General features: G+C 43.5%; 1 protein-coding gene across 4 annotated transcripts in view; it reads right to left on the bottom strand.

The window, feature by feature from the left end:
• Positions 1-22,066, bottom strand: part of LAMP3 (lysosome associated membrane protein 3) — a 32,500-nt gene extending 10,434 nt beyond the window's left edge. For 2 of the 4 annotated variants that reach the window (XM_055409730.2, XM_055409719.2), the window contains exons 1-5: positions 21,857-22,065; positions 13,615-14,357; positions 12,622-12,750; positions 2,564-2,621; positions 1,006-1,176 (exon numbers count right to left, since the gene is read on the bottom strand). In XM_055409730.2, the coding sequence (XP_055265705.2) occupies positions 1,006-1,176; positions 2,564-2,621; positions 12,622-12,750; positions 13,615-14,357; positions 21,857-21,905 (1,150 nt within the window). In that variant the 5' untranslated portion in view covers positions 21,906-22,065. Of the gene's footprint in view, positions 1-1,005; positions 1,177-2,563; positions 2,622-12,621; positions 12,751-13,614; positions 14,358-21,856 lie in introns of all 4 variants that reach the window. The other 2 variants (XM_055409712.2, XM_055409740.2) reach the window with 2 other exon arrangements.
• Between the last annotated feature and the right edge of the window lie 2,966 nt (positions 22,067-25,032).

Below are 25,032 nucleotides of genomic sequence, written 5' to 3'. Positions count from 1 at the left end.
CTTTACAGAGAAATCAGACTCACATTATAGAAATTTAATTTACAGCTAAATATCTAGCCAAGTCAATTTTTGATAGTTGAGAGGTGCTCATATGTCATTGACATATTATGAAAGAGATGTTTTAGAAGCTGAAGTTCAATTCCTGCCCATACATAGAAATCCTTGTAACACTGTTTTCTCAGTGGGGAGAAAATGGCTTTTTTGGAAAGTCACCCTGGGCAGTCCCTGGTCTTCTTGCTATGACCGGCTTCCCTCTGTTGTGGTAAAAACCCAAAGCAGAAGTTGCATGAAAACTAACTTTGAGGAAGCACTAGTTCGGTGGCACAGCTTGGATTTGAGAAGAGGAAGTCCAGCTGAGTGTATTTCTGTCTAGAATTATCATATCTTTTTCTTTTCCCTCTGTAAGTGGGAAAGAATCTATTCCGAAATCTTGATTTTTAGCTATCACTCATATTCAGGATGTATAAAGTGTTCTCCAAAGACACTTGAGTTTACCAGTACTCAGCAGGTTGCTTGGGGAGGTTACCAATGGCATTTTCTGGCTTTTTGATTGATTAAGTGCATGTATGTATAAATGAGTCAGAATGTGTATTTCGGTTAGACAAGGAGAATGTAACCTATAAGAGGAGGGCAGTGGACCTGAGTGGGTTAAGACATGTAGGAATCCCTTTTCTCCCCACCAGGAAAACGGTATTACAAGGATTTCTACCTATGGGCAAGAATTGAATTTTAGTTTCTAAAACATCTCTTTCATAATAACTCAATGACATTAGGAGTACCTCTCAACTATCAAAAATAGATTTAGCTAGATTTTGAGGTTGGTATTGACTCACACAATGGTGGGAGGGCTGGCCAGAGAAACTTGACCCTGAGAGCTTGGTGGTGGAATCATCCTGTTCTAGGATGTTCTTGTGATTCTTGTTCCTTTGAAAGCTTCAAACAAAAACACCTTAAAAGTACCCCTGGTATACTTTCTCAAAAGTGTATGTTTGTGACATAACTCACCATTTCCAAAGTGGTCATCTTCAAAATCAAAGGCTTGAAGTTGGAGGTTCATTGTTTTCAGCTGAAGGTGGGCTGAGAGCTGGATGCTCTGTTCACTCACACACTTGAAGGAATGCCCGACCACAGTCTCAAACATCATCATCGCCCGTTTCATACCTTGGTACACTTTCACTGAAAACACAGAGGTGAAATAGAGACATGTAAGAATCCTGGCAAATAGCTGTTGAGCCCCAGCTGTTGCTTGGCGGCCCATGAAGTGTTAAATGGCCTTTCTTAAATGTGGCTTTCTGGAGTTCTGCCACCTTCGCCTCATGAAACCTCACCCAGGTGCTCTCTGGGGACTTTTCCTGCTGTTTGCAGTGTTTGAGAGTCATCTCACTTACACTGAAATATGATAACACTGAAATAAAAACATTTGGGAATCTTTTCTTCAGTTATTTTAAATCATTTAGGGGCAGAGCTGATGCGGACAATTGTCAATGCTTGGGCACACACACATAAAAAAGTGCCCAGAAAAACTTCAGAAATAAAAGAAGTGAGATTGTTCTCTGAGTCAAAATCACATGAACTCTTTACTAATAATTAATCAGAGTGGAGACATGCAAAGTTACCGAGTTGAGTATTTGCATATCATCACACTGAATGCATTAATAGAGCAAAAGGAAGGACTAGGCCCATCATTGGGAGGGGTTGTTGCATAATTCAGAGAAGCATGAAAAGGGAGAGGCTCATATCCAGCCACCTGAGTGCTGATGGAGAGAGGGACCTACTCAAAGGCTGGCATTGTCTCATGCGGGTTATACCCTTTTCAAGGAGGTGAATGCTTAAGACACATGGGATTAAACATTTAAATCATATAATAACTCCGCGTGTTCTAATTACACCTCCAACAGGTACCTTTCTGAATATACTTGGTTTCCCAAATGGGAGAAAATTCACTGACCAAGAGGACTTAACTCTCTGGTCCTCTTGCAGTTACAATAAGAAACAGTAGCATGATAAATGAACAGATTAGCATTCTGATTTTATACATCAGTTTATAACCTTGGTTTAACACCAGGTTCCTTGAAGAGACAGCTGCTTCCCAAGGGTGTGCTAAAGGCTTCTGGGGCTAAGGACCAGACTATGAACCTCAGTGAATTCACCCACAGGCTGTTAGTGAGGCAGCCTGGAAGTTCCCTCGTCTCCTGCCACGGCAGGTGCATTCACCCGTGTCTGAGATCACATCACACCCTGAGGGTCAACTCACTGGATCTGGCACTGAGCAAGTACTTGATGCATTTTCCTGTTTAACTCACTTACTAACGTTCCAAGATAGGTACTACTGTCGCCATTTACGGATGAGGAAATAGAGTTGAAAACATTTGCCCAAACCACACAGCTAATAAATGGTATTTGGACTCAAGCTGTCCAGTTCTAGAGCTTATTATCTTAACTCTGTGCTATCGTATCTCCTGCCTGTTTCTCAAATGCAGCATCACAGATTAGTGAGATGAAAAGTGAACTAACCAGAAACATAGCATCATCGCTGGTGGAACAGGCCTCTCCAACTACTTACCTGGATTTGAGACAGTCAAATAGGCTTCCACCTCACTGATATAATATGAGTTTTCATCCTGTAAAACAGTAGTGTGTAAATCTTTGGGTAATTTCTGTTTTTATGTTTATTATCCTTCTAGCTATTAAATAATTGATATGGGGGTTTGAGGGTATGTTGTAATGGAACCATAATTGTGCTTGAAAACTTCCAAAAAAGTAAATACATCACACACTAAATAAATAAGTAATGGCTTGCCCCTGGTTGAAAATTTCTCCACATCATGCTTGTTGCTAGAGCCTGAAATTCAAATTCCCCTGGTAAAATCTGAGTCCCTTCAGCTAGGCTGAGTTTTTCCCAGATAAAATGCAAATATATCTGGAAGGTGAGTGGGTTGTGGGGTGAGGGGCAAACATTAAGCTGTTATTAGTAATTAGTATCTTAGGGTAGGGATTTAAACCGAGACCACTCATCCTTAAGGTTACTGTGGGTGGATTTTATGGGGTCTATAAACCCCCTGGGAAAAATAGTGTATGCAAAATAGTGTATGTTTGTGGATTTTCCTGGATAGGTTATCAATTACTTTAAACAGATTAATGGGTTCATATCTTCAAGCGGTTAGATGGAACCATGAAGGATTCTGGAGAGAAATGGTTAACCCTGAGATTATTGACTGCTCCCTAAAAGAGGACCTCAGACTATTGTGTTCAGAATTAGAAAGCATTTTATCCAGAGATTGTCTTTTTGGAAAAACAAAGCAAACCAAAAAACTCCCTACAGAAGAGCCCTATAACTTCCTGAGAGACTCAGAGTGTGAAGCATTAAAAGGAATTGAACTGAGATATGAAAGGGTACATTGGAAAAGGAGTTTTTATTTTTGAAAGTAGGTGATTTATGGTATTACCACTTTCAAGTATTCGGTAGAAAACCATCTGCAAGTAAGAGTTGCCCAAAAATGGTAAAGCAACCAAAATGAGAATCTGACACAGAATTACTTTTAATAGTCATCAAAGGAATTTGACAGTAATAATCTTGACCACATCTAGTTCATTTATATATTATTTGTGGATGAAAATGATGATTCCTTACACAGTAAGGGTTCCAGAGTACAAACTGTTCCAGTAAGGTCACTGCTATTAATGCACTAAACTCTGGATCCTACGGTTCACTGAAGCACCTCCACACTGGCTTCTCACCTCATGTCCAGCACTTCTTACCTCGTGTGGAAGTCACCTCTGCTTTACACCTTATTTAATCCTCACAACAACTAGGAGAAGAGATGAAGGCTCAGTGACTTGCCCAAGGTCACAACTCTAATGATAGGTGGCAGGGAAGATATGACCCCAAGCTGCCTGGCTAGCCTTTAACGTCTCTTCTATCCACCCCAGATCAGGCAGTACTCTAGATCCTGGGAGAAGAATAAGACCTAGATGATTCATTCAAGATGCTCAGTCTCGGGTCTCAAAGGCAAGTTGGACAATATGCTTGGATCATCCATTTGTTTTAGAGAAAAACAACTGTGACCCAGGCCCTTCTTGAGTTGCTTTCAGATACAGTTTATTCAGGTTATTTTTTTTTCTCCCTCTTGGCACGCCATGTGGCTTGTGGGATCTTAGTTCCCTGACCAGGGATTGAAACCAGGCCTTCAGCAGTGAAAGAGCAGAGTCCTAACCACTGGATCACTAGGGAAGTCCCAGATTATTCTTTTATTTGGGTCTCTTTTAGCCAAAGAGAGACCTGTACTACATCAGGGCCACAGTCACTGTTATAAGATCCCTGCCCCAACCTAAGGACAGAAAGAATCCACTGAAGGGTTTTAAGCAGGGCAGTGATGTGAGGGCTTTGTTTTTGGAAACTGGGCTGTAGCAAGAGACTGATTTAAGGAGCAACAGAACAGTGGTGGTGTCAGGCTGAGCTCCATGAGAGACCTCCTGGAGTTTGTCTCTCCTGTGGCAGCTCCTAGATCGATCCTCCTTGTAAAGAAAGGGCGCTTGTATTTCTTTAAAGGTTTTACAGTTTCCCAAGTGCATTTTTCGCCTTCTTGGGTCCTTATAACAACCCCTCCAGGCAGCATAAATGTTCTTATCCCATTTTACAACTGAGAATAAAGAGGCTCAGAGGAGGCAGGAATCTACCTCTGATTCACATTGCAGGTGAGACAAAGGAAGATCTTGTCTATGGGATCTTGCTCAACATTTTCCTTTATGGGATATGGAATTACAGAGAAAAATTTTGTTGTTTAAGAACTTCCTTTCACATTCCCTGAAATGTAGTTGCCTGTGCATAATCATCTATAGGAAGCAAGACTGGCTATATAATTTGTGCGTGCATGCTCAGTTGCTCAGTGTCTGACTCTTTGTGACCCCATGGATTAAAGCCCACCAGGCTCCTCTGCTCATGGGATTTTCCAGGCAATAGTGGGGCAAGTTGCCATTTCCTCTTCCAGGAGATCTTCCTGACCCAGAAATCGTACTTGCATTCCCGGCGTCTCCTGCATTGGCAGGCAGATTCTTTACCACTGAGCCATTTGGGAAGCCCATATAATTTGTGGGCCTAGTTCAAAATAAAAATGCAAGATCAAAAATCATTAAGGGACTTTCCTGGTGGTCCAGCAGTTAAGAATCCACCTTGCAATGCAGGGGACGTGGGTTCAATCCCTGGTCTGGGAAGATCCCACATACCGCAGGCAACTAAGCCCATGCACAGCTACTGAGCCCACACGCTGGAGCCTTCAAGCCACAACTAGTGAGCTCATGAGCCGCAATTACTGAGCCCAGGCATCGCAGCTACTGAAGCCCGAGCACTCTAGAGCCTGTGCTCCACAAAAAGAAAGGTCACCACAATGAGAAGCCCGAGCACCACAACTAGAGGATAGCCCCTGCTTGCCAAAACTACAGAAAGCCCTGGTACAGCAACGAAAACCCAGCACAGCTAACAAATGAATAAATAACATTTAAAAAATCATTAAGAATTCCAAGAGGGGAGGCAAAGCATTAAAGCAAGCATGGGCCCTCCCAACTGCATGCCCTGATGGGAAGGGTTGTTCCTGCTCCAGAAGAACTTGGACTTTATGGGGCTAGCCCATGGTGAGGCCCTCCAGGGCAGATGGCAGTGCCCATACTCACTGCAAGTTCATCTCATGATGTAACAGGACAGAGCCCCAAGCCTATATCCTTCTGTTTTGACTAAGTCAAAATTAGACAAATGTTGACAAAGCTGCAGTCTATATTCATGGTGAAGGAACAACATGTGTTTGGAAAATTTATATAAACGAAAGATCAGAGGAATGTTTAGTTTCCTTGAGATTTCGAGTTTTATATAATGTATGCCACCGATATTGAATGAGTCTTATTTAGATCATGGTAGCCACTTTTTCTGTGGCGTGGTGCTAAAGAAAAGAAAATTGTCTTTCATTTAAACTGGAGCAAAGCATTTCTTTTGAAAATTCAGAATTTGGCCTAATTTGAATGGCAACAGGGCTGAAATTTATTCTATATGAGGGTTTGGAAAGTTGTTTGTTTTTTTTTCCTGCTGTAAAGAGCCATATGGTAAATATTTTAAGCTTTGTGGTTCTCTGTAGCAGCCACTCAACTCTACCATTCTAGCACAAAAGCAGCTGTAGATGACATATACTCAAATAAGTGTGGCCATATTCCAAAAATAAACTTCATTTATGGACATTGAAAATTTGAATCTTATATGATTTCCATGTGTCATAGAATTTTCACTCCCCCCAACCATAAAAAATGTAAAAGCCATTCTCAGCTTGTGGACTGTACATTTTTTCAGCTGTGGGCTGGATTTGGCTGCGGGAGGGTGGGCATAGTTTGTTGACTCCTGGGCTACACCATCAGTAAAATACAAGGTTGCTGAATACATTGGTTGGTTATGAAATGTTAGAGCGATGAATCTCCTATTTGGGAAAATAAAGTGTTGCTAAGAATTTTTAAATATCATTTTTAAAATATGTCTTTGTTCCCATGTAACCTAGTTTGAGTTGCTGAACCTTTGTGAACATTCCAAACATTTAATTTTTCACTTACTCAGTAGAAGAATCGCATTGGAGAAGGAGATGGCAACCCACTCCAGTGTTCTTGCCTGGAGAATTCCAGGGACGGCGGTGGGGTCGCACAGAGTTGGACACGACTGAAGTGACTTAGCAGCAGCAGAAGAATGGGGAGAATAGTAACAGGCAATACTAATCCTCACATCTTAGGTTGATGTGAAGATTAAATGAAGGAATCATGTAAAAAACTGATGACAAAGTCTCCATTCAAATTTTAACTAGCATTGTTAACAAAAAGATTTTCCCTTCCCAGTAAATCACTCTTGCTGAGCTCAAAGGATAATTTTTATCTATATCCTAGAGCTCAGATCCACCACCAGCAGAAAGAGAGAACAAGCCAGTGAGCTAAGCTTAGCTAGCCCTATGGATTAAAGAACCTGGCTGAAACTTTAGCTCTCAGTGATGGGAATGGGGTGGATACAGAGAAGAGCAGTGGGGGTGCAGGGTAGGTTGAGAGCTTCAAGCAGGTGTTAACCCAAACCCCAGGGGAAATTACATGCCACACATTATTCAGTTTATAATGTCTGTTTTCTCCTTTGTCACCATCAGGTTAGTCTCTGCCAGATGGTTTCTCATTTGGGGTTGAGGCTGAAGAATGACAAATATCTACCACGACAGATTCTTGAAGACAAAGTAAAAAGCCTGTGTGTGCCTATCAGCATTGACAAAAGGGGGCCAAGGACTCCTAAGAGCCAAGTGTGGTAGTTTAGCACTTACAGCATGTCCATTTGAATGAACCATTTGCTAAAGAACCATCTCACTACTCAACCAATGGCTGCTGACAATGTGGCTCCTCACCATCAGTGTCTCTGCAATATCTCACCAAAAAGAGAACTCTGCAATATCTCATCAGAAAGATTTTAGCTCAAGGAACTTAAACATCCTCCTTAGCAAAGGACAGGGTCCGGAGAGAGCCAGTCTGTCAAGCCTGCCCAGGAAGGCAGCATGCCAGTGACTGATGCCCAGGGTCCTCTCTCAGCTTCTGCAAATTGTATCACGGGAGTTTCACAGTCACACATGTTCAGGATGTGGACATCAGTCAGGTCCCTTTTGCTCAAGGTATGGTTACCATGGGGACAGATGGGGTGATAATTAGGGTGTTTGGGATTGACGTGTACTCACTACTATATTTAAAACAGATAACCAAAAGGATCTACTGTGTAGCAGAGGGATTTCTGCTCATTATGTAATAACCTAAGTGGGACAAGAATTTGAAAAAGAATAGATATATGTATGTGTTCAACTTAATGTTTTTGCTGTACGCTTGAAACTAATACAATATTGTTAATCAACTATACTCCAATATAAAATAAAAAGTTAAAAGGAAAAAAAAAGAAAAAGAAATTCTACTCTGAATGTCACAAAAACTAAAGGGACTGTTCACACAGAGGTGCTAATTTACTTTTTGACCCCTTGGCTCAAAGTTCCCTGTGAAGTTTAGATTTACTCCATATTGATTCATTCTTTCATCAAACATTTGGTAAAGACATACTGTGTACAAGGACCTCCATGATGGCTCAGAGGGTAAAGAATCTGCCCACAACGCAGGAGACACAGGTTTGATCCCTGGGTCAGGAAGATCCCCTGGAGGAGGAAATGGCAATCCACTCCAGTATTCTTGCCTGAAAAATCCCATGGACAGAGGAGCCTGGTGGGCTACAGTTCAACAGGTTGCAAAGAGTTGGACAGGACTGAGTGACTAAGCATAAGTACACACTATATGTAAAGTCAGGGCTGAGCACTAAAGAGTGTGAATAAGTAAAAATCTTGCCTTCAAGATGGCAAAATGTCTGGCAAGTGCATTAGCGGAGGTCAGGGGATAGATGGAGGGTCCAGAAACCAAGAGAGGGAAGTGTCCCAGTTTACCAGATGGAGGTGGCGATTGAGGTGGGGAGACTTCAAAGATGAATTGATATTTCATCTCAAAGGATGAATTAGGGGTGGGAGGGGCATTCCGGGCAGAGGAAACCCCACAAGGGAAAGCATGACAGGAATGGTGGGCCACCCACCTGGGAAGTTCTGAACAGCGTCCCCTGAGGGTGTTAATATATAAATGCTGATAAAGTTCTCAGGAAGCTGTAAGCTAAGACAGCTCCTAATGCCCCGAAAGGCTTTGGGGAAACCCCAGGTGTTTGAGCACTCTTCATTGTCCACACCTTGATGGCTAACACTGTGTTGCCCTGGGGCTCCTCTCTCTGGGTGCCTGGTTGCTTCCAGGTCCCAGAGTCAGTGCTGAAGGCTCACATTGCCCTTCCAACCAGGTGGATGAGAAAGGGATAGTACCGAGAACAGAAACATAAACTCTACACAGAGTTACTGAAGGATGTATTGTTGTTAAAACAAACAATCCTGAGCAGGAAGGAAACTGTGGGTAGTAGAGGCTGAGAGGAGATACATTTATCTTGCAGCTGAAGAGTCTGAACAACTCTCAGCATGTCACCTTAATCAAATGAGACATTGACATGGAAAGGTTTTCAGTTCTTTAAAAAACAAAACAGAAATGAGAAAGGAAAACCACCTGTCCTGACCCTAAATGGGCCAGATGCCCTGCTCAGCTCTTTCACATACACCAGCCCAATTTATCCTCATAGCAGCCCCATCTTGAGAAAACAGGTTCAGAGAGACAGCTGTTGATTTGTCCATGGCCACACAGAAATGATACAGATAGGTAAAGTCTTGACTGAACAACATCAACAACAACTTCCCTCCTAGGAGGGGTTTTTCTTTATGTTTCTGTAGCTGGCAGTGTTCAATTTTAAAAATTATGAGGTATTGTATACGATTTGAAACCTCAAACTATTACCTATATTTCTTTTATTTCTCCTGTTAAGTCTAGCTCACTATTGGGGACAAAGTAGGTGCTCAGTAAATTCTTATTACTGATAAACTGGCTGAAAAATCAGCCCTGCTAATAAGCATCTATTTATCATCCTACAACTTGGTTCTCTTTTATAACATCTGTTTATGGATGTGAGACTTGAACCATAAAGAAGGCTGAGCACCAAAGCATTGATGCTTTTGAACCGTGGTGTTGGAGAAGACTCTTGAGAGTTCCCTGAATTGCAAGGAGATCCAACCAGTCCATCCTAAAGGAGATCAATCCTGAATACTCACTGGAAGGACTGATGCTGAAGCTGAAGCTCAATACTCCGGCCACCTGTTGTGAAGAACTGACTCATTGGAAAAGACCCTGATGCTGGGAAAGATTGAAGGCAGGAAGAGAAGGGGACGACGGAGGATGAGATGGTTGGATGGCATCACTGACTCAATGGACATGAGTTTGAGCAAGCTCCGGGATATGCTGAAGGACAGGGAGGGAAGCCTGGCATGCTACAGTCCATGGGGTCACAAAGAGTTGGATACGACTGAGCAGTTGAACAACAAAAATATTATAACTAACATGTACTCCTATTTTTTTTAGGCTCTCTTTTTCTCTAGCACACTGGTTCTCAATCTGGGGTGATATTGCCCCTTGGGGGACATTTAGCGATGTCTGGAGACATTTTGTATTGTCACAGCTGAGGTTGGGTGTTGCTACTGGCATTTAGTAGGTGTCAGCCAGGGATGTTACTCAACAACCCACAAAGCACAGGACAGCCCCCACCACAAAGACTCATCTGTATTAACCCAAGTGTTAACACTGCTGCTGTTGAGAAGCACTGGCGTAAAGGGTAGCAACAAGTGAAAAGTGACTGAACTGTTGAGCGCATTTCTCTAGGGGAAGAATCTAGACTTTCCTGCCTAAAGGCATTTCACATAGTTCACCTGTTAGGGAAGACGGCACAATGTCAGGGTCCTGAGGCCAAAACACAGGCCTACAACTGTGTTTCATTGGGTCAACAGTGTTCAGTTTTCTAAAAATGTGTTGTAACTTAAAAAGTCATGTGCTTTTATTAAAAGATCTGGATTTCTGCCTTCTCTTTTTTTTTTTCAGTTTTTTAATTTTACTTTACAATATTGTATTGGTTTTGTGATACATTGACATGAATCCACCATGAGTGGACATGTGTTCCCCATCCTGAACCCTCCTCCCACCTCCCTCCCCATCCCATCCCTCTGGGTCATCCCAGTGCACCAACCCCAAGCACCCTGTCTCATGCATCAAACCTGGTCTGCCTTCTCTTAAACACTGGCAACACTGGTCTCTCATTACTACCTGATAGAGGTGACACGTAAAATATTTAACTGGCACAGTAGAGTGGTGGCCGTTGAGGACACTTCACCGTCCAGAATGAACACTCACCATAAAAGACAATGACAATCCCCAGGGCTAGATGCCAGCCCTGCCAGCAGCCTCCTCTGCTCTGGCTGTCCCCTCTGGGGGGGACCGGAGCTCCTGACCCATCCTTCTTGTCCCCTCACTATTGAGGCTGCTGCTTGTCACCTCACACATACGCTAACATTTTTCTTATACAGATTTAATGGAAAAATGAAGTCTTCACCAAAAGTGGGAAAACAAAATATAAGGATTGCATGTTTCAAGACAAGAGATATTTTTACCTTTTAGCTACTTCAACTACTTTACAACTAAGACTGAACATACATCAAGGTCTATGCTTCGCCCCTGTAATCTTGGGATTCGTGGGCACCACTTTGGCTGAAACAACTTCTCTTTTAAAATGCAGAAACTGGGACTTTCCTGGTGGTCCAGTGGTACAGACTCTGCACTCCCAATGCACGAGGACCTGGTTCAATCCCTGGTGGGGGAACTAGGTCCCACACACCACAGCTAGAAGTTTGTAGGCTGAAACCAAAGATCCTGAATACCACAATTAAGACCCAGCACAGCCAAATAACTTTTTTTTTCCAAATGCAGAAATTCCTCAGAAGGCTAAGACTGGTGGGAACTTTTACTTTCTTTGGGACTTTTTGCCTTCTCCAGGGGCATAGCTAAGGCTGGTTTACAAATGCCATTTCTAATACTCCCAAGGGTCCCACTAAGTAGCTATAACTAGTTTCATTTTATAGACAAGGAAATATGTCACCAAAATAGTCCAAGGTCACGCAGCTAGTAAGTTTTATGGCTGAAAGTCAATCTTGATTTGTCTGATCCCAAAGTCTGTGCTCATTGCTCTCTAAGATCTGCTAACCAAGACCCTCTAAGTTCAGGGGTCAGTTAGACAGGTAAGAAAGAGACCTGCACCCAGTCCCAGCTGCTCGGATCCTCTCAGCCTGTTAAGACACTCGGGGCAATCAGGAAGAGTCCCTCCTTTGAGAGCGGGAATGACCACCACTGTGTCCCCAGGACATTTGCCCATTTCAGTCACTGGAACCATAGCTACTAGCTAGTGCACATCCACTTTCTACGTATTGGATCAAGCTCTTGACAGGAGTGATCTTTAATTCCTTTCTCCCATTTTTCAAATAAAAAAAAAAATAAAACAAAAAACTCAAACAGATTAAGTTGCCTGCCTGATGTCAAAAGCAGAACAGCAGCAGATTCAAACTGGGAGGCAAGACTCTGACCTCATGACCGTGCTTTTCCACTATACTCTGTTGTCTACTCCCTTCCAGGATACGGCCTAGAAAACCCAGCTCCTGGTTAGTCCCTGAATTTTGCCTTCTATGACATATGACTTTGGTGTTAGAGTAATACAGCTTTTTGTGCCCACTGGAAATTTCTGTAGGTCTGTTCATTGGTACAACTTCCTCCTTTGGGTGGTTTGCATAGGACACTGTGGTCAGGTTCCCTGAAGCCAAGTTCCCCTCACCCAGGCCAAGTCCCCCCCCCACCCCCACAAGAGGCATCAAAGCCCTTCCAGGGCAGCACAGAGGAGGCTGAAGGGGGAAGAGAGCAAACAGAAGATGTCGACACTTGCCTCCTCTCCATCTCCATGACCCTCATTCTTATCAGAGAACATCTCAAAAGGCTTTGATGTCTATTTCCTCTGTAATTTAAAGTGAAGTGTGGGATTGCACCACTGGCCCTGGTGGGGAGGGGGGACGGGGGGCAGCTGGGGGTGGGCAGGGAAAGCAATGCTAGAGCCTGTTCGTGTAAGGAGCTCAGCCTCACCTTGGTAAATGTGAGATTCACAAAGCCACCCTGGAAATTCAAAAGGAGGTTGGATTTTCGGGAGCCACAGTTTCCAGAGGCTTGAGTCGCATTGGGGTCGATGTTGAAGTATTTCTGAGGTGAAAAGATCTAAACCAAATAAAATAGATGGGCTCAATGAAGAGAACACTTTAGTTGGGAGACCAGAAACACAACTAGAAAAGAGTCTGAAACTCGAGGCTAGTGGGTGTTCACTGGGGAACTTCAAAGTCCCTGGAAGACACCTCTCATTTCCAATCTGTTAAGATTTTTTTTAAACGAAAGAGTGCTCTCACAGTGAGAAGTTCCTTGAGAGATAATTTGTGGCAGCTATATTCTTGATGAACTGTGTGAAATTTAATTTTTGTTCAATCAAACATTCTGGGCACTACAGGAAAGGTTTTGCCGTCTAACGAACTTCTGTTTCAAATAAAAACCCAAATGTGGAAGTTTTACTTGCAATCACAAAAATGGTGCAAAATAGGAAGAATTTTTATAGTGATTCTTTCAGTAAATCAAATAATCTTAACCCCTCACCCCCAACACCTCCAACCAATCTTCTCATTAATCTGGATTTTTCATATTAATGTCACAGGTCGTTGGAACAACCATTGAATGCAAACCTCTCATTTCACAGGAAAGTTGTTGAGGCTTGAAAGTCATCCAGAGGGACAGGGACAGGCTGGGGTCAATGCTGGACATACCCCACACTCTGCCCATGCTGGCTAAAAGTGAGGAACGTGCACATTTAAAATTTTGGTGTGTGCTTTCCTTTGTTCAAACAGTCACTATCGATGACTATTTTTATAGGTATTCTAAAACAGGTTCTCTTAAGAGAGGACCTTGGAGAAAGAGGAACTCACAAGTATCTGTTTCATTACAAGATACAGGATGCAGGGGAATGTTCATTTTTAGCAAGGCACTCTCACTCAAACTTTTTGAAGCTGTTGTTATGGTCCTATGGCCCCGACTTACCGATACGGAGTCTTGAACAGTCAGCTGTATGCCCATATCTGCTTTGATACACAGCTTGCTTCCATTGAGAACTTGGTAAATTCCCGTCTTGGGTGACAATGGCTGTGGTGCAAGGGTGGGCCTGGGAGCTATGGTGGCAGGCGAAGCCGTTTGGGTGGTGTTGTATGCGGCTGTGGTTGGCCCTGGGGTGTGGGTGTGTTGAGTAGGTTTCTGACTGGTTGTGATGTTGTGTGGTAAGGTTGACAAAGTTGCTGGAAGGGTGGTCTGGTTACTGAGTTGGGTGGTTTTCCCAGTTGTGTGGCTGGCAGTCGATGGCCTGTTTCCAGTGGTGTGAGCTGTTGGGCTGATGGTGGCTGGTGGTGAACTGGGACCGACACTGAGGCCAACTTTAGCCTCAGTGACTGGAAGAGTCACGTGTGACTTGTTGGGTGTGGCCAGGGTTGTGACTAGGGTGTGGGTTATTGGACTGGTTGCTAGGGTGCGCTTTGTAGTTACAGGGGAAGTTGTTGCCAGAACTTCTATTGTTGTGTTTGTGGTTAGGGTGTCAGAGTTGGATGTTTTAGCAACTGTCTGAGAGGTGACATGACCATCTGTCGAACTTTCTGCTGCAGTTTTGTGAGGCACGTGGTTGGTTGGTTGGAGGAGAGAAGGTTTTACTGTGGCCTGTCCTGTTATAGGTGAAGAATAACCTGTGATTTCTGGAAACACTTTTGCTTTCATGTGACTGTCATAATACCAAATCGCTGCAAATTAGAAAAAAAAAAAGTTAATACACCAACTAATAGCTCACATTCGGAGAAGGCAATGGCACCCTACTCCAGTACTCTTGCCTGGAAAATCCCATGGACGGAGGAGCCTGGAAGGCTGCAGTCCATGGGGTGGCTGAGGGTCGGACAAGACTGAGTGACTTCACTTTCACTTTTCACTTTCGTGCATTGGAGAAGGAAATGGCAACCCACTCCAGTGTTCTTGTCTGGAGAATCCCAGGTTTGGGGGAGCCTGGTGGGCTGCCATCTATAGGGTCGCACAGAGTTGGACATGACTGAAATGACTTAGCAGCAATAGCTCACATTTGTTAGTCCCTCCCCATTCCCACTTTAATGTTTCATTAAAATTAACATGCATTTTTTAGATCTGGGGAAAATTTACAAGGATAGCATGGTGAAGTGAAGATCACTCAAAATTCTTCCACGAGGTCACAATTTTAACATTTTGGTTGCACCCATGTTTTCACAGTGTTGTGATCATATTGGGGTTTTTGAAGCAAGGATATTGAAGTGGTTTGCCATTCCCTTCTCCAGTGGATCGCATTTTGTCAGAACTCTCCACCATGACCCGTCCATCGTGGGTGGCCCTGTATGGCATGGCTCATAGCTTCATTGAGTTACACAAGGTTGTCATCCATGATTGTACTGGAGATATTCTTCCCTTCTGTCTGTACAGGGTGTGGTACTAACACCCCAGAGAGCATGCTCAGCTAGATATCTAAGTGTCAATGTCGCTTCATCTTCCATCTTCAGACATGAATCCAGACAGTTCCTGGGCAGAGTGTGTTCCTGGGTAGGATATTTCTGAGATGATCTGACAGATCTGGGGTGGCTTGAATAACAGGAATAAAGATCTGCACAGACCTGTACAGTTTTCATAGAATCATATAATCCCAGGCTTAGAAGGGACTTTAAAGATTATCTAATACAAACCTTAGTGTGTGAATTTTACTGTTGGATATTTTGTCATGTGTTCAGCCAATCTATGCATAATTGCCTCCGATGACAAGAGATTCAGTTCCCTTCCATTTTTTATTTTGCCATCAGTTTTCTAATTGTAGCCCAATTTCTATCATTCCCTTACTTAACCTTTAGAGTGGTCTAGCCTTTTCCAGCTAAGAAATTAAATTAACCCATAAAGGCTCTGATATATCTGGTGTGCGTGTCCTTCACAGTTTGGCTTAAATGCTGGCTCCTTAAATAGTCTTCCCCGCCCTCCCCACATAGAACAGCTCCCCGTTCCCACAATTCTCCATCATAGTGTTATTTTCATTGCCCTCACTGCACTAATCACAACTTGTAATGATATAAGGGGATGGCATTCAAATATTTAACAATAAGCCTGGCCAGACAGTGTGCACCAGCCCTGATTATATGTTTATAGATTGTGCATCTCTCCCACTAGATTAAAGGCAACCTCAAGGTGGGAGCTGTGGGTTGTTTTTTTTTTTCTACCAAAAGGGCTTGTGCACGGAAGGTATTCAGTGGTTACAGAATGAATGAATAAATAACTGAATGTGTAGGTGGCGGTTATAACACTGTAGACCTCCTAGGATTATTCATATATGTATTTGGTTGCTTCGGGTCTTGGTTGTGGCACCCACCTTGGTTTCCCAACCAGGGATCAAAATCACATCCCCTGCATTGCAAAGTGGACTCTTAACCACTGGATCACCCTCCTCTTATGATTATTAGAAGGCTCAGACAAGGTGGTTTGAGTAAAAGCCTTTCTATTAAGCAGACCTAGAATGTGTTTTATTGTCATAGCTTCTCTCCCAGGTCACCCTTCAGGGCCAAAGGCCTCTGGCTCTTTTTCAACCAGAAAAGTTCTATCCTTGTATTCTTCAGGCACAGAGCAAACCTGAACGTGGGCAAGTGTGATGATGTCTCAGGAGAGCTTACGATCAGGTGTACAGAGAGACGGTGCTGTCTCCTCAGTGCGATGGTTTCATGGTGCTTACCCATTGCATTTTCACTCACTGGATCAGGAGCTGTCCAGTGTCAGGCAGTGACTTGGAAAAACATGGGGAAAACGGAAAGACTGTTCTATGCTGGTGTTTATAGAGTCCGGAATTTCACGTCTAATAAAAATCATCCACAAACTACTTTCTCTCTCTTTTTCATCCAATATATTTCTAAGTGGGTAATTTCCCCATAATAATAGCAATGAAATTCCAAGTTACTGAACATTTACTACATGGCAGACCTCAGATCAAGGGTTATCTTTCATCTACTCTTCTCAAAAACCCTTTGACAGGTACTAAAGCCTCTTGATGAAAGTGAAAGAGGAGAGTGAAAAAGTTGGTTTAAAGCTCAACATGCAGAAAACTAAGATCATGGCATCTGGTCCCATCACTTCACGGGAAATAGATGGAGAAACGGTGGAAACAGTATCAGACTTTATTTTTGGGGCTCCAAAATCACTGTAGATGCTGATTACAGCCATGAAATTAAAAGACACTTACTCCTTGGAAGGAAAGTTATGACCAACCTAGATAGCATATTAAAAAGCAGAGACATTACTTTGCCAACCAAGGTTCATCTAGTCAAGGCTATGGTTTTTCCCATGGTCATGTATGGATGTGAGAGTTGGACTGTGAAGAAAGCTGATCGCCGAAGAATTGATGCTTTTGAACTATGGTACTGGAGAAGACTCTTGAGAGTCCCTTGGACTGCAAGGAGATCCACCCAGTCCATTCTAAAGGAGATCAATCCTGGGTGTTCATTGGAAGGACTGATGCTAAAACTGAAACTCCAATACTTTGGCCACCCCATGTGACGAGTTGACTCACTGGAAAAGACTCTGATGCTGGGAGGGATTGGGGGCGGGAGGAGAAGGGGACGACAGAGAGTGAGATGGCTGGATGGCATCACCGACTCGATGGACATGAGTTTGAGTGAACTCCGGGAGTTGGTGATGGACAGGGAGGCCTGGTGTGCTGTGATTCATGGGGTCGCAAAGAGTCGGACATGACTGAGTGACTGAACTGAACTGACTGAATCTTTCTCTGTTTTTCAGATGAGGAAACTCAATTTTAGAAAATTCTATTAACTAGACCATAATTGTTCAACTAGTAAATTTTGGAGCTTTAGACGCAAGCCCCTGTCTGAAGCAAAGGATCTGTGCATGGGTGGAGGTAGTGTGTATCCCTGGGAAGAACAGCAAGAGAAGAGACAAAAGCAGAGGAGAGAAGAGTAGGGTGCCCCTTCAGTGACCCCAGTTCACCGAACCTTCATCATGGTGGTCCTTAGTGAGGCTTTCAAAGCCCCACATGCTAAAACAGTTATCATTTTCCAGAAGAAAAGGCTAACTGTGTCCAGTAGTAACAATTATCAATTATTTTTGCACACCTGGTTTGTAAAAGACATTATCAATGACATTAAGTTACTTGAGACTATTACTAAAGAGTCTTTTCTGTATCCAAAATGTTTACTTGGACAACTGAAATGTGTAATATTTGAGAGTTACATCAATTGATTTTCTGGGTTGTAGGTTTACTTTGCAAATCTTTGTAAAATCACTCCATGTGGAGCCTTTCTGCCTATATTGTAGAACCTGGGGCAAGTTTCTCCATTCAAGATTATTATGAAGGTTGACAGTTGTTGAAGATTTATCTTCACAATTCATTTAGGCTAAATCTGAGTTGCTGATTCCTGGGTCAAGAACCCAATAGGAATCCCACTAGGATCATAGTATTATGATGGAGAAATAGAATTCAGTCCCAGATGTGGAGTCTATGAATATCTGTAGTAAAAAGCAAAGATTGCTCCAGAGAACTCTGGGTGATTGAGAACCACCTGCCTTTTGCTCTCCTGAATGATTAGGTCCTTGATAAAATCCCACTGTATTTACCTTATGCTTATGAGCTAAAGTAAATCTTTTCAATTGAGTAGAATTCCCTCAACTGAATAGCACACGCTTTCAAAGGGGGAACCTTCCTGATAATACAATTAGAACTCCTCTCTCAGTAGTGATGAATGAACTCAAATAAAGGGAAAAAACACATTGGCTATTCATGAATGCACAGCACCCCAAACAGGACAAGAACACTCATGGTGCCCTGTCAAGTGTGCTTGGTGTACAGGAAATCTTTGTGAGGTGCCCGGAAGTGATGGCGTCTCCGTACGATACATGACTTTGTGGTGAACAGATGCCTGGGGCTGGTAGGTGACAGGACCAAAAGTGACAGAGTGTGTTACAATTAAACAGCTCTGGGAAATATTGGTCTTATATTCTTCTTCTCCAATCTAGCCCCTCTCCTCCTCTCCTCGTAGGAGGAGAGGTATAAAAGATGGGCCGATGATTAGATGGAAATTTGACAGGGGTAGCTCTGCTGTGCATTGAAATATGTCCAAGAAACTTCATAAGTTTTTCAGGTACTCAAAGAAACAATACTCTGAAAAATACTCTGTTTTACAAAATCTATGTTTATGACCACACATATATGCCCAATCTTTGTCAAACTTGGGTCATAGTTTTAAATGTGTTCTTTGACCCCTAGAGGTTTAGTTAAGTTCACTGAGACCCACAAAGAGGGAAGTAGGCAGAAGCAAGGGCAGAGCATAACTCAGAATCTCTCAGTCCTCCTCCTGCTCAAAAGAACACAACCTGAAATCTGCACATTGATTTGCCAGGCTCTCACTCCCAGAACCTGAGCATCTCCTCTCCAGGATTCAAGAGACTCAGAAAATGAGTACCTTAGAGTCTTCACCCCTCTAGATGGTGAGCTGCAGCCAGTGGTATGAGAAGGTTTGGATTTCCCTACAGCTTGCATGAGGATCTGAGAGATACCCCGTCAACCAGGCCCTGGGAAAGCCAGTGACCACACAAGTATTACTTCTCTAGGTATTTCCCAAACAGTTGGGCCTTCCTAGAGAGTCTTAATTTGGTTTCCCTGCCACACCCAATTCAACGGCTACATGGGAGACTACAGTGAGCCAAGCTCCTGGCCAGGTACTAGAGGCAGGTCTTTATTCTTAGGGGCTCAAAAGCTTGTGAGGCAGATACAAAAATGGACTACACACCTCAGTGTGACAGGGGTTATTATTGAAGCAGGCCCTCTGAGTGCTATGGGGTGGGGTGGGGTTGGGAAGCTAACAGAAGTTCTTCAGCCAGACAAGAGAGCAGATGGCATCCTACAGGCAAGACGAAGAGTTTGAGCAAAGGCACAGGGGCCTCAGAGCCTGGCATGTCTGCAGAACATCAAGGGGGTCAACAAGAAGGGAATATGGGAGGGTGTGGGAAGGAGGGATAGGTGGAAGGCCAGAAGGGAGTGGGCCTGGTGGGTTTTGGAGGCTACACTTTGCACAGCTATAAGGAAAAGAGCTGGAGAGTAAATGGAGCCACAGGGGCCACATCCAGGGGTAGGGAACTGGATATAATGCCCGAGCACTTTCTCTGGCACCTCCCTTGGCAGCAAAAGCAGCCCCAGCTGCATGAGGCAGAAAGACTATTTCTGGATGTATGGGGCAGCAGGGGTCAGCCCTTGGCAAGATTCTGCTCACAGTTTCACAGTTTTATCTTAGAGCATTTAGCAAAAAGATGCAAATCCTGTCTCTGTTAACTTTCTGGGGGACTTGACACTCAAAGACAACCTTTGAACAGAAGGGGCTCCAGCCCTGTGTTGGAGACTATTGGTTGACTTCCCCAAAATTCAGTCTCTCTTTTTTCCTTCATAAATAGAACGAGTTGAAGTTGAGTGCTTACTGCTTCGAATTCATCTCCAAGCCTCTTTCCAGATGGGAAAGATAGGAATGTGTGACTGAGTTCAGGCCAAAGCGATAGAAGAGATAGGGTCATGTGGACATTCTGGGAAGGCTGCTAGAAGGGAGCTCAGTCACTCATGGGGCCTCTCTGTTGCCTTCCTGTTTCCTCCTTCAATTAGCCTGCAAGTTGTATATGATGGCTAGAGCTCTGCAGACAACGAGAGCTGTGAGGAGGCCTTGCAGTTGGAGGTCATACATAGGGTGGTGGGTCCATGAGAATGAGTCCCCACACACCTGCCCTGACTTCCTCTTGACTCATTTTCACTTAAGAGGGAAACAAACATTCATCTTGTTTAATTCACTATTTGGAGCTGGTCTCTTGTGTGCAACTGAACCTAAATTTGATTGATACCAACTTCAATCCCCTTATTTTACAGGGGAAGAATTTGAGATCAGGGAAGCAAAATGACTGGAAAAAGATTACACAGTAAGCTTACTTAAAAGCTATGTCTCTCCAAGCAAAATGTCTAATGCTTTTTGCTCATATCCAATTGAGTATTTCTTGAATATATGCATGTAGGAGTGTAGTGCGTAAGTGTAGAACACGGACCCCGATTTGTTAGCTGAGTGCCTGTGTTCACCTCTAAGAATGTGCAGCTCAGAGAGGAAAGGGCAATGTGGGCATTTCCCCTCAACCTGCCTGGGCATTTATCACACACTCATTGCATTCTTGAATCCCCCAGTCACCTGCCAGCCATTGAAATTTTGCCCACACATAGCTCACTGAGGGCTCCTACTACACTGAGAACTTATTATTATTTTTTTTTTAGTTTGTTCTGTTAATCATAATAATGACTTTCCATTTTTGCTTCTCAAAGAATGTGAAACTCTAATTCTGAAAGTGCAGCACAAAGGAAAACAGCCTGAATTAGGGCAGCTGGCCTGACTCTTCACCCAACTTTCATGATGATTTGTGTTACACTCCAGTGCAGGTGTGTCCTGCATTTGAGCATGTTAGTGGGGCCGTGTGGACAGAGCTAGTTCCCTTACACATTCAAGTCAGTGGTAGTATAAGGAATTATGAATCTACAAGCAAGCTTTACAAAGTACATAAGAGGACCCTGTGTCCTAGGGAGAAAATGCTCCTGGTGAAAGCAGGGGATAGGGACATAAAAGGATCATTAAAAGCTTAGCTTCCTAGATAGTTTCTCTGATCTGAAATCCTTGCAATTGAAAAATAAATCTTTGATGCCCTGGCTTACATCCTTCTGAGATGGTGCAGTTTGTCAGCCACATCTCCTTCATCTTCACAACTTATTGTTACATAATTTAAGTGTCGCATTTCATTTGAGAAAAGCACAAAAAACAAAGCATGACATGCTTTCCCCAGAGTGTGTGGCAAGAGCCCCATTTTTAAGTCCTGGCTCAGTTCTTCACCTCTTAAATGGGAGTGATTTCTACAAACTCTCCCTAATCAGGTGCCTAGAACCCACCTGGGAACCACAGGCAGTGTCTCTGGCTTCCTGGGTTGACACCTCTCTGCCTGACTAATTATCCAAACCATGGAAGCCTTTGGGAAACAATGAAGTGTGCTCCACATGTAGAGTAATAAAAAGACAGTCCCAAGTCAAATACCCACAGTAACTGAAGTCACTACAGCTATTTCCAGTCTGCCCTGTCCCACCTTGGTCACTGGCACTAGAATGAATTTACGTTTAATAGGACCAGATATGGTGGGGTCACCATGGGAGGTCATGTGTGTCACTCACCAGCCAGAGACATGAAGAACACCACCACTGCAGGGATCTGCCAGGACATGACTGGGGATCCAGGGAGCACCAGTGCCTCACCAAGCAGTTGCTAGGCTCAGTGCTCAGCACGGCTGGGTCTTCTGAATGCTGGGAGGCTGATGCCAGGGCAGGCTCCTTCTGCCCTTCACTCACTTGTGGCAGAGAAACCAGAGTCACTTGTGTTATGAGAAGCAACTGAAAGGCCCTCCCAAGAGGTGTGCTGAGTGGGCGGGAAACCACAAGTGGCCCTCCAGTGAAAGCAGGCACTTTCGGTTCTGCCTTAAGTGTTTGTAAGGAATGGGGTGGGGGATGGGGCATGTCCCCCAGCCCGATTAAGAGCATCTAAGATTATTTTCCACAAGAGGAGGTGGATCTGTGTCAGTAACTGCTTCCTTCAATCATAAGCTGGGTCTCCATTTTTCTCTAAGATCTTGAATCTACTTCTGTATAAACCCAGAGACTCTTCTCAGCCGAGAGAAAATCAATCCCTCACTCATGAGGAATGGGTAGGAGTCAAAATTCAGTAGCAGAGCACTGTCTGTCTCTGTGTGTATTCACGAGAAGTCGGAGACAGCCTTGCTCGCTGCTCAGGGCAGCCTTATCTGGCACCTCACCTTGAGGGGATTGGGAAGAGTACGGTCTAAGAGTTGGGGAGATCTGGGGTTTGAATCTGACCCTGCCAACTCAGCAGTTGTACGACCTTGGGTAACCTCTCTGAGCCTAGGTTTCTTCTGTTGAATAATAGGGATAATAATGCCTACTCCCAGTTGGTTTTTCTGGAACATGAATAATATTCAATGTCTTGGAAAGATGATCTTTTCATCTTATCTCCTTCCTCTATTAATTAGATGAAGCAATGATGGTCTCTCAGAGCTGTGAATCCCAGTCAGGAAGAATACACATATAAGCAGTAGATCAGAGGAATGATGGCTTAACTAACCTAAAAAATTACCTTGCAATACTGTCCCAAGTTTGCTAAGGAGTTTTAAAAGTTTAAAAATTAGTACTTTTAAAATTTAAAGCATTAATCAGCTATTAACAGCATTGTAGGTGGTCATTTGGGGCTTCCCTGGTGGCTCAGTGGTAAAGAATCCACCTCTCAATCCCAGAGACTGGAGATGCAGGTTCGATCCCTGGGTTGGGAAGATCCCCTGGAGAAGGGAATGGCAACCCACTCTAGTATTCTTCCCTGGGAAATCCCATGGACAGAGGAGCCTGGTGAGCTGCAGTCCCTGGGGTTGCAGAGTCAGACATGACTGAGACCGAATGACTGAACACACAGGGATGCACAGCTCCCTTGAGCTCCTGGCCGGGAGTGGCTGTCGCCTGATGGCTGTTGGATCACAGGTATTCTCCTTCCAGAGTGCCCTGGAGGGCTAAAATCGCTGATGACTCCGACATCCTTCTTTACTGATATGGCAGGAAATATTCTATTTCTCAAGTCAAAATACTGGATTATAATTGTGGATTTGTTTATTTCTCTTTGCAATTCTGTTTTTGCTTTGTGTATTCTGAAGCTCTGTTATTGATGTGTAAACACTTAGGCTTGGTATGTCATGTCCTCTTGATAGATTTATCACTTTATTATTTTTAAGTGATTTTTATTTTTGATCATATTCTTTGTTCCGAGACTCACTTTGTTTTTATATTAACGTAGTTATTCTTTCTTTTGATTAGTGTTAGTATGGGATATCTTTTTCCATCCTTTTACTTTTAATCTATTTCTGTCTTTATGTGTGTGTGTATGTGTGTTAGTCACTCAGTCACATCCGACTCTGCAACCCTATGGACTATAACCTGCCAGGCTCCTCTGCCCATGGAACTCTCCAGTCAAGAATACTGGAGTGGGTTGCAATTCTATTCTCTAGGGGATATTCCTGATGCAAGGATCAAACTCTGGTCTCCTGCATTGCAGGCAGATTCTTTACCATCTGAGTCACCAGGGAAGCCCTTGTGTCTTTATACTGTTAGATAAAATGAGGTATACTAAATTTTTTTTAAGTTTATATGAGCAAAATTCAGTTCAAATTGGGCAGGGTCAAACCAGAAGTATTTGGGAGAGCTCCACTGATAGAAGCTAGGGGAAAGACTTTTCTAGAGACGAGGCAGAAGCAAAGCAAGGAAATCATTTGATTGGCTGTAGCTTAAGTTGTTGTGTTCTTTGAGAAAGTCAAGCTGGCTGTGTGTGATTGGTTGTCTCTAGGTTTCAGTTTCTTAACCTTCATGCATTTCAGGCACAGGCTTTGGTCTGCTTATGTAGGTACTAAGACCTAAAAGCAACCTCAATCTAAAGGCCTCCTTGGTTAACAATACTTGAAGTGGGTTTCTTGTAGGTCACAAGGGTGGTCTGTTTTCCTTTTCTTTTTAAAATATTCAATTTGACAATAACCTCCTTTTAATTGGGGTGTTCAAACAATATGATTACTGATATAGTTACCTTTATATCTACCATCTTGGCAACTGTTTTCTATTTTTTCCTGCCCATTCTTGGTTTCATTTCTCCTCTTTCTCTATTAACTCTTGGTTCAGTTCAGTTCAGTTGCTCAGTCGTGTCAGACTCTTTGCGACCATATGAATCACAGCACGCCAGGCCTCCCTGTCCATCACCAACTCCCGGAGTTCACTCAAACTCATGTCCATCAAGTCAGTGATGCCATTCAGCCATCTCATCCTCTGTCGTCCCCTTCTCCTCCTGCCCCCAATCCCTCCCAGCATCAGAGTCTTTTCCAGTGAGTCAACTCGTCGCATGAGGTGGCCAAAGTATTGGAGTTTCAGCTTTAGCATCAGTCCTTCCAATGAACACCCAGGACTGATCTCCTTTAGAATGGACTGGTAGGATGTCCTTGCAGTCCAAGGGACTCTCAAGAGTCTTCTCCAGCACCACAGTTCAAAAGCATCAATTCTTCAGCGATCAGCTTTCTTCACAGTCCAACTCTCACATCCATACATGACCATGGGAAAAACCATAGCCTTGACTAGACGGAACTTTGTTCGCAAAGTAATGTCTCTGCTTTTTAATATACTATCTAGGTTGGTCATAACTTTCCTTCCAAGTAGTAAGCGTCTTTGAATTTCATGGCTGCAATCAGCATCCGCAGTGATTTTGGAGCCCAAAAAAACAAAGTCTGACACTGTTTCCACTGTATCCCCATCTA

This window comes from Moschus berezovskii, chromosome 1 (assembly GCF_049115385.1).
Source record: "Moschus berezovskii isolate FMDL1 chromosome 1, NW_MosBer_1.0, whole genome shotgun sequence".
NCBI lineage: Eukaryota > Metazoa > Chordata > Mammalia > Artiodactyla > Moschidae > Moschus > Moschus berezovskii.
Note: the sequence above shows the minus strand (reverse complement) of the source record. Positions and strands in the feature narration are given on the sequence as shown.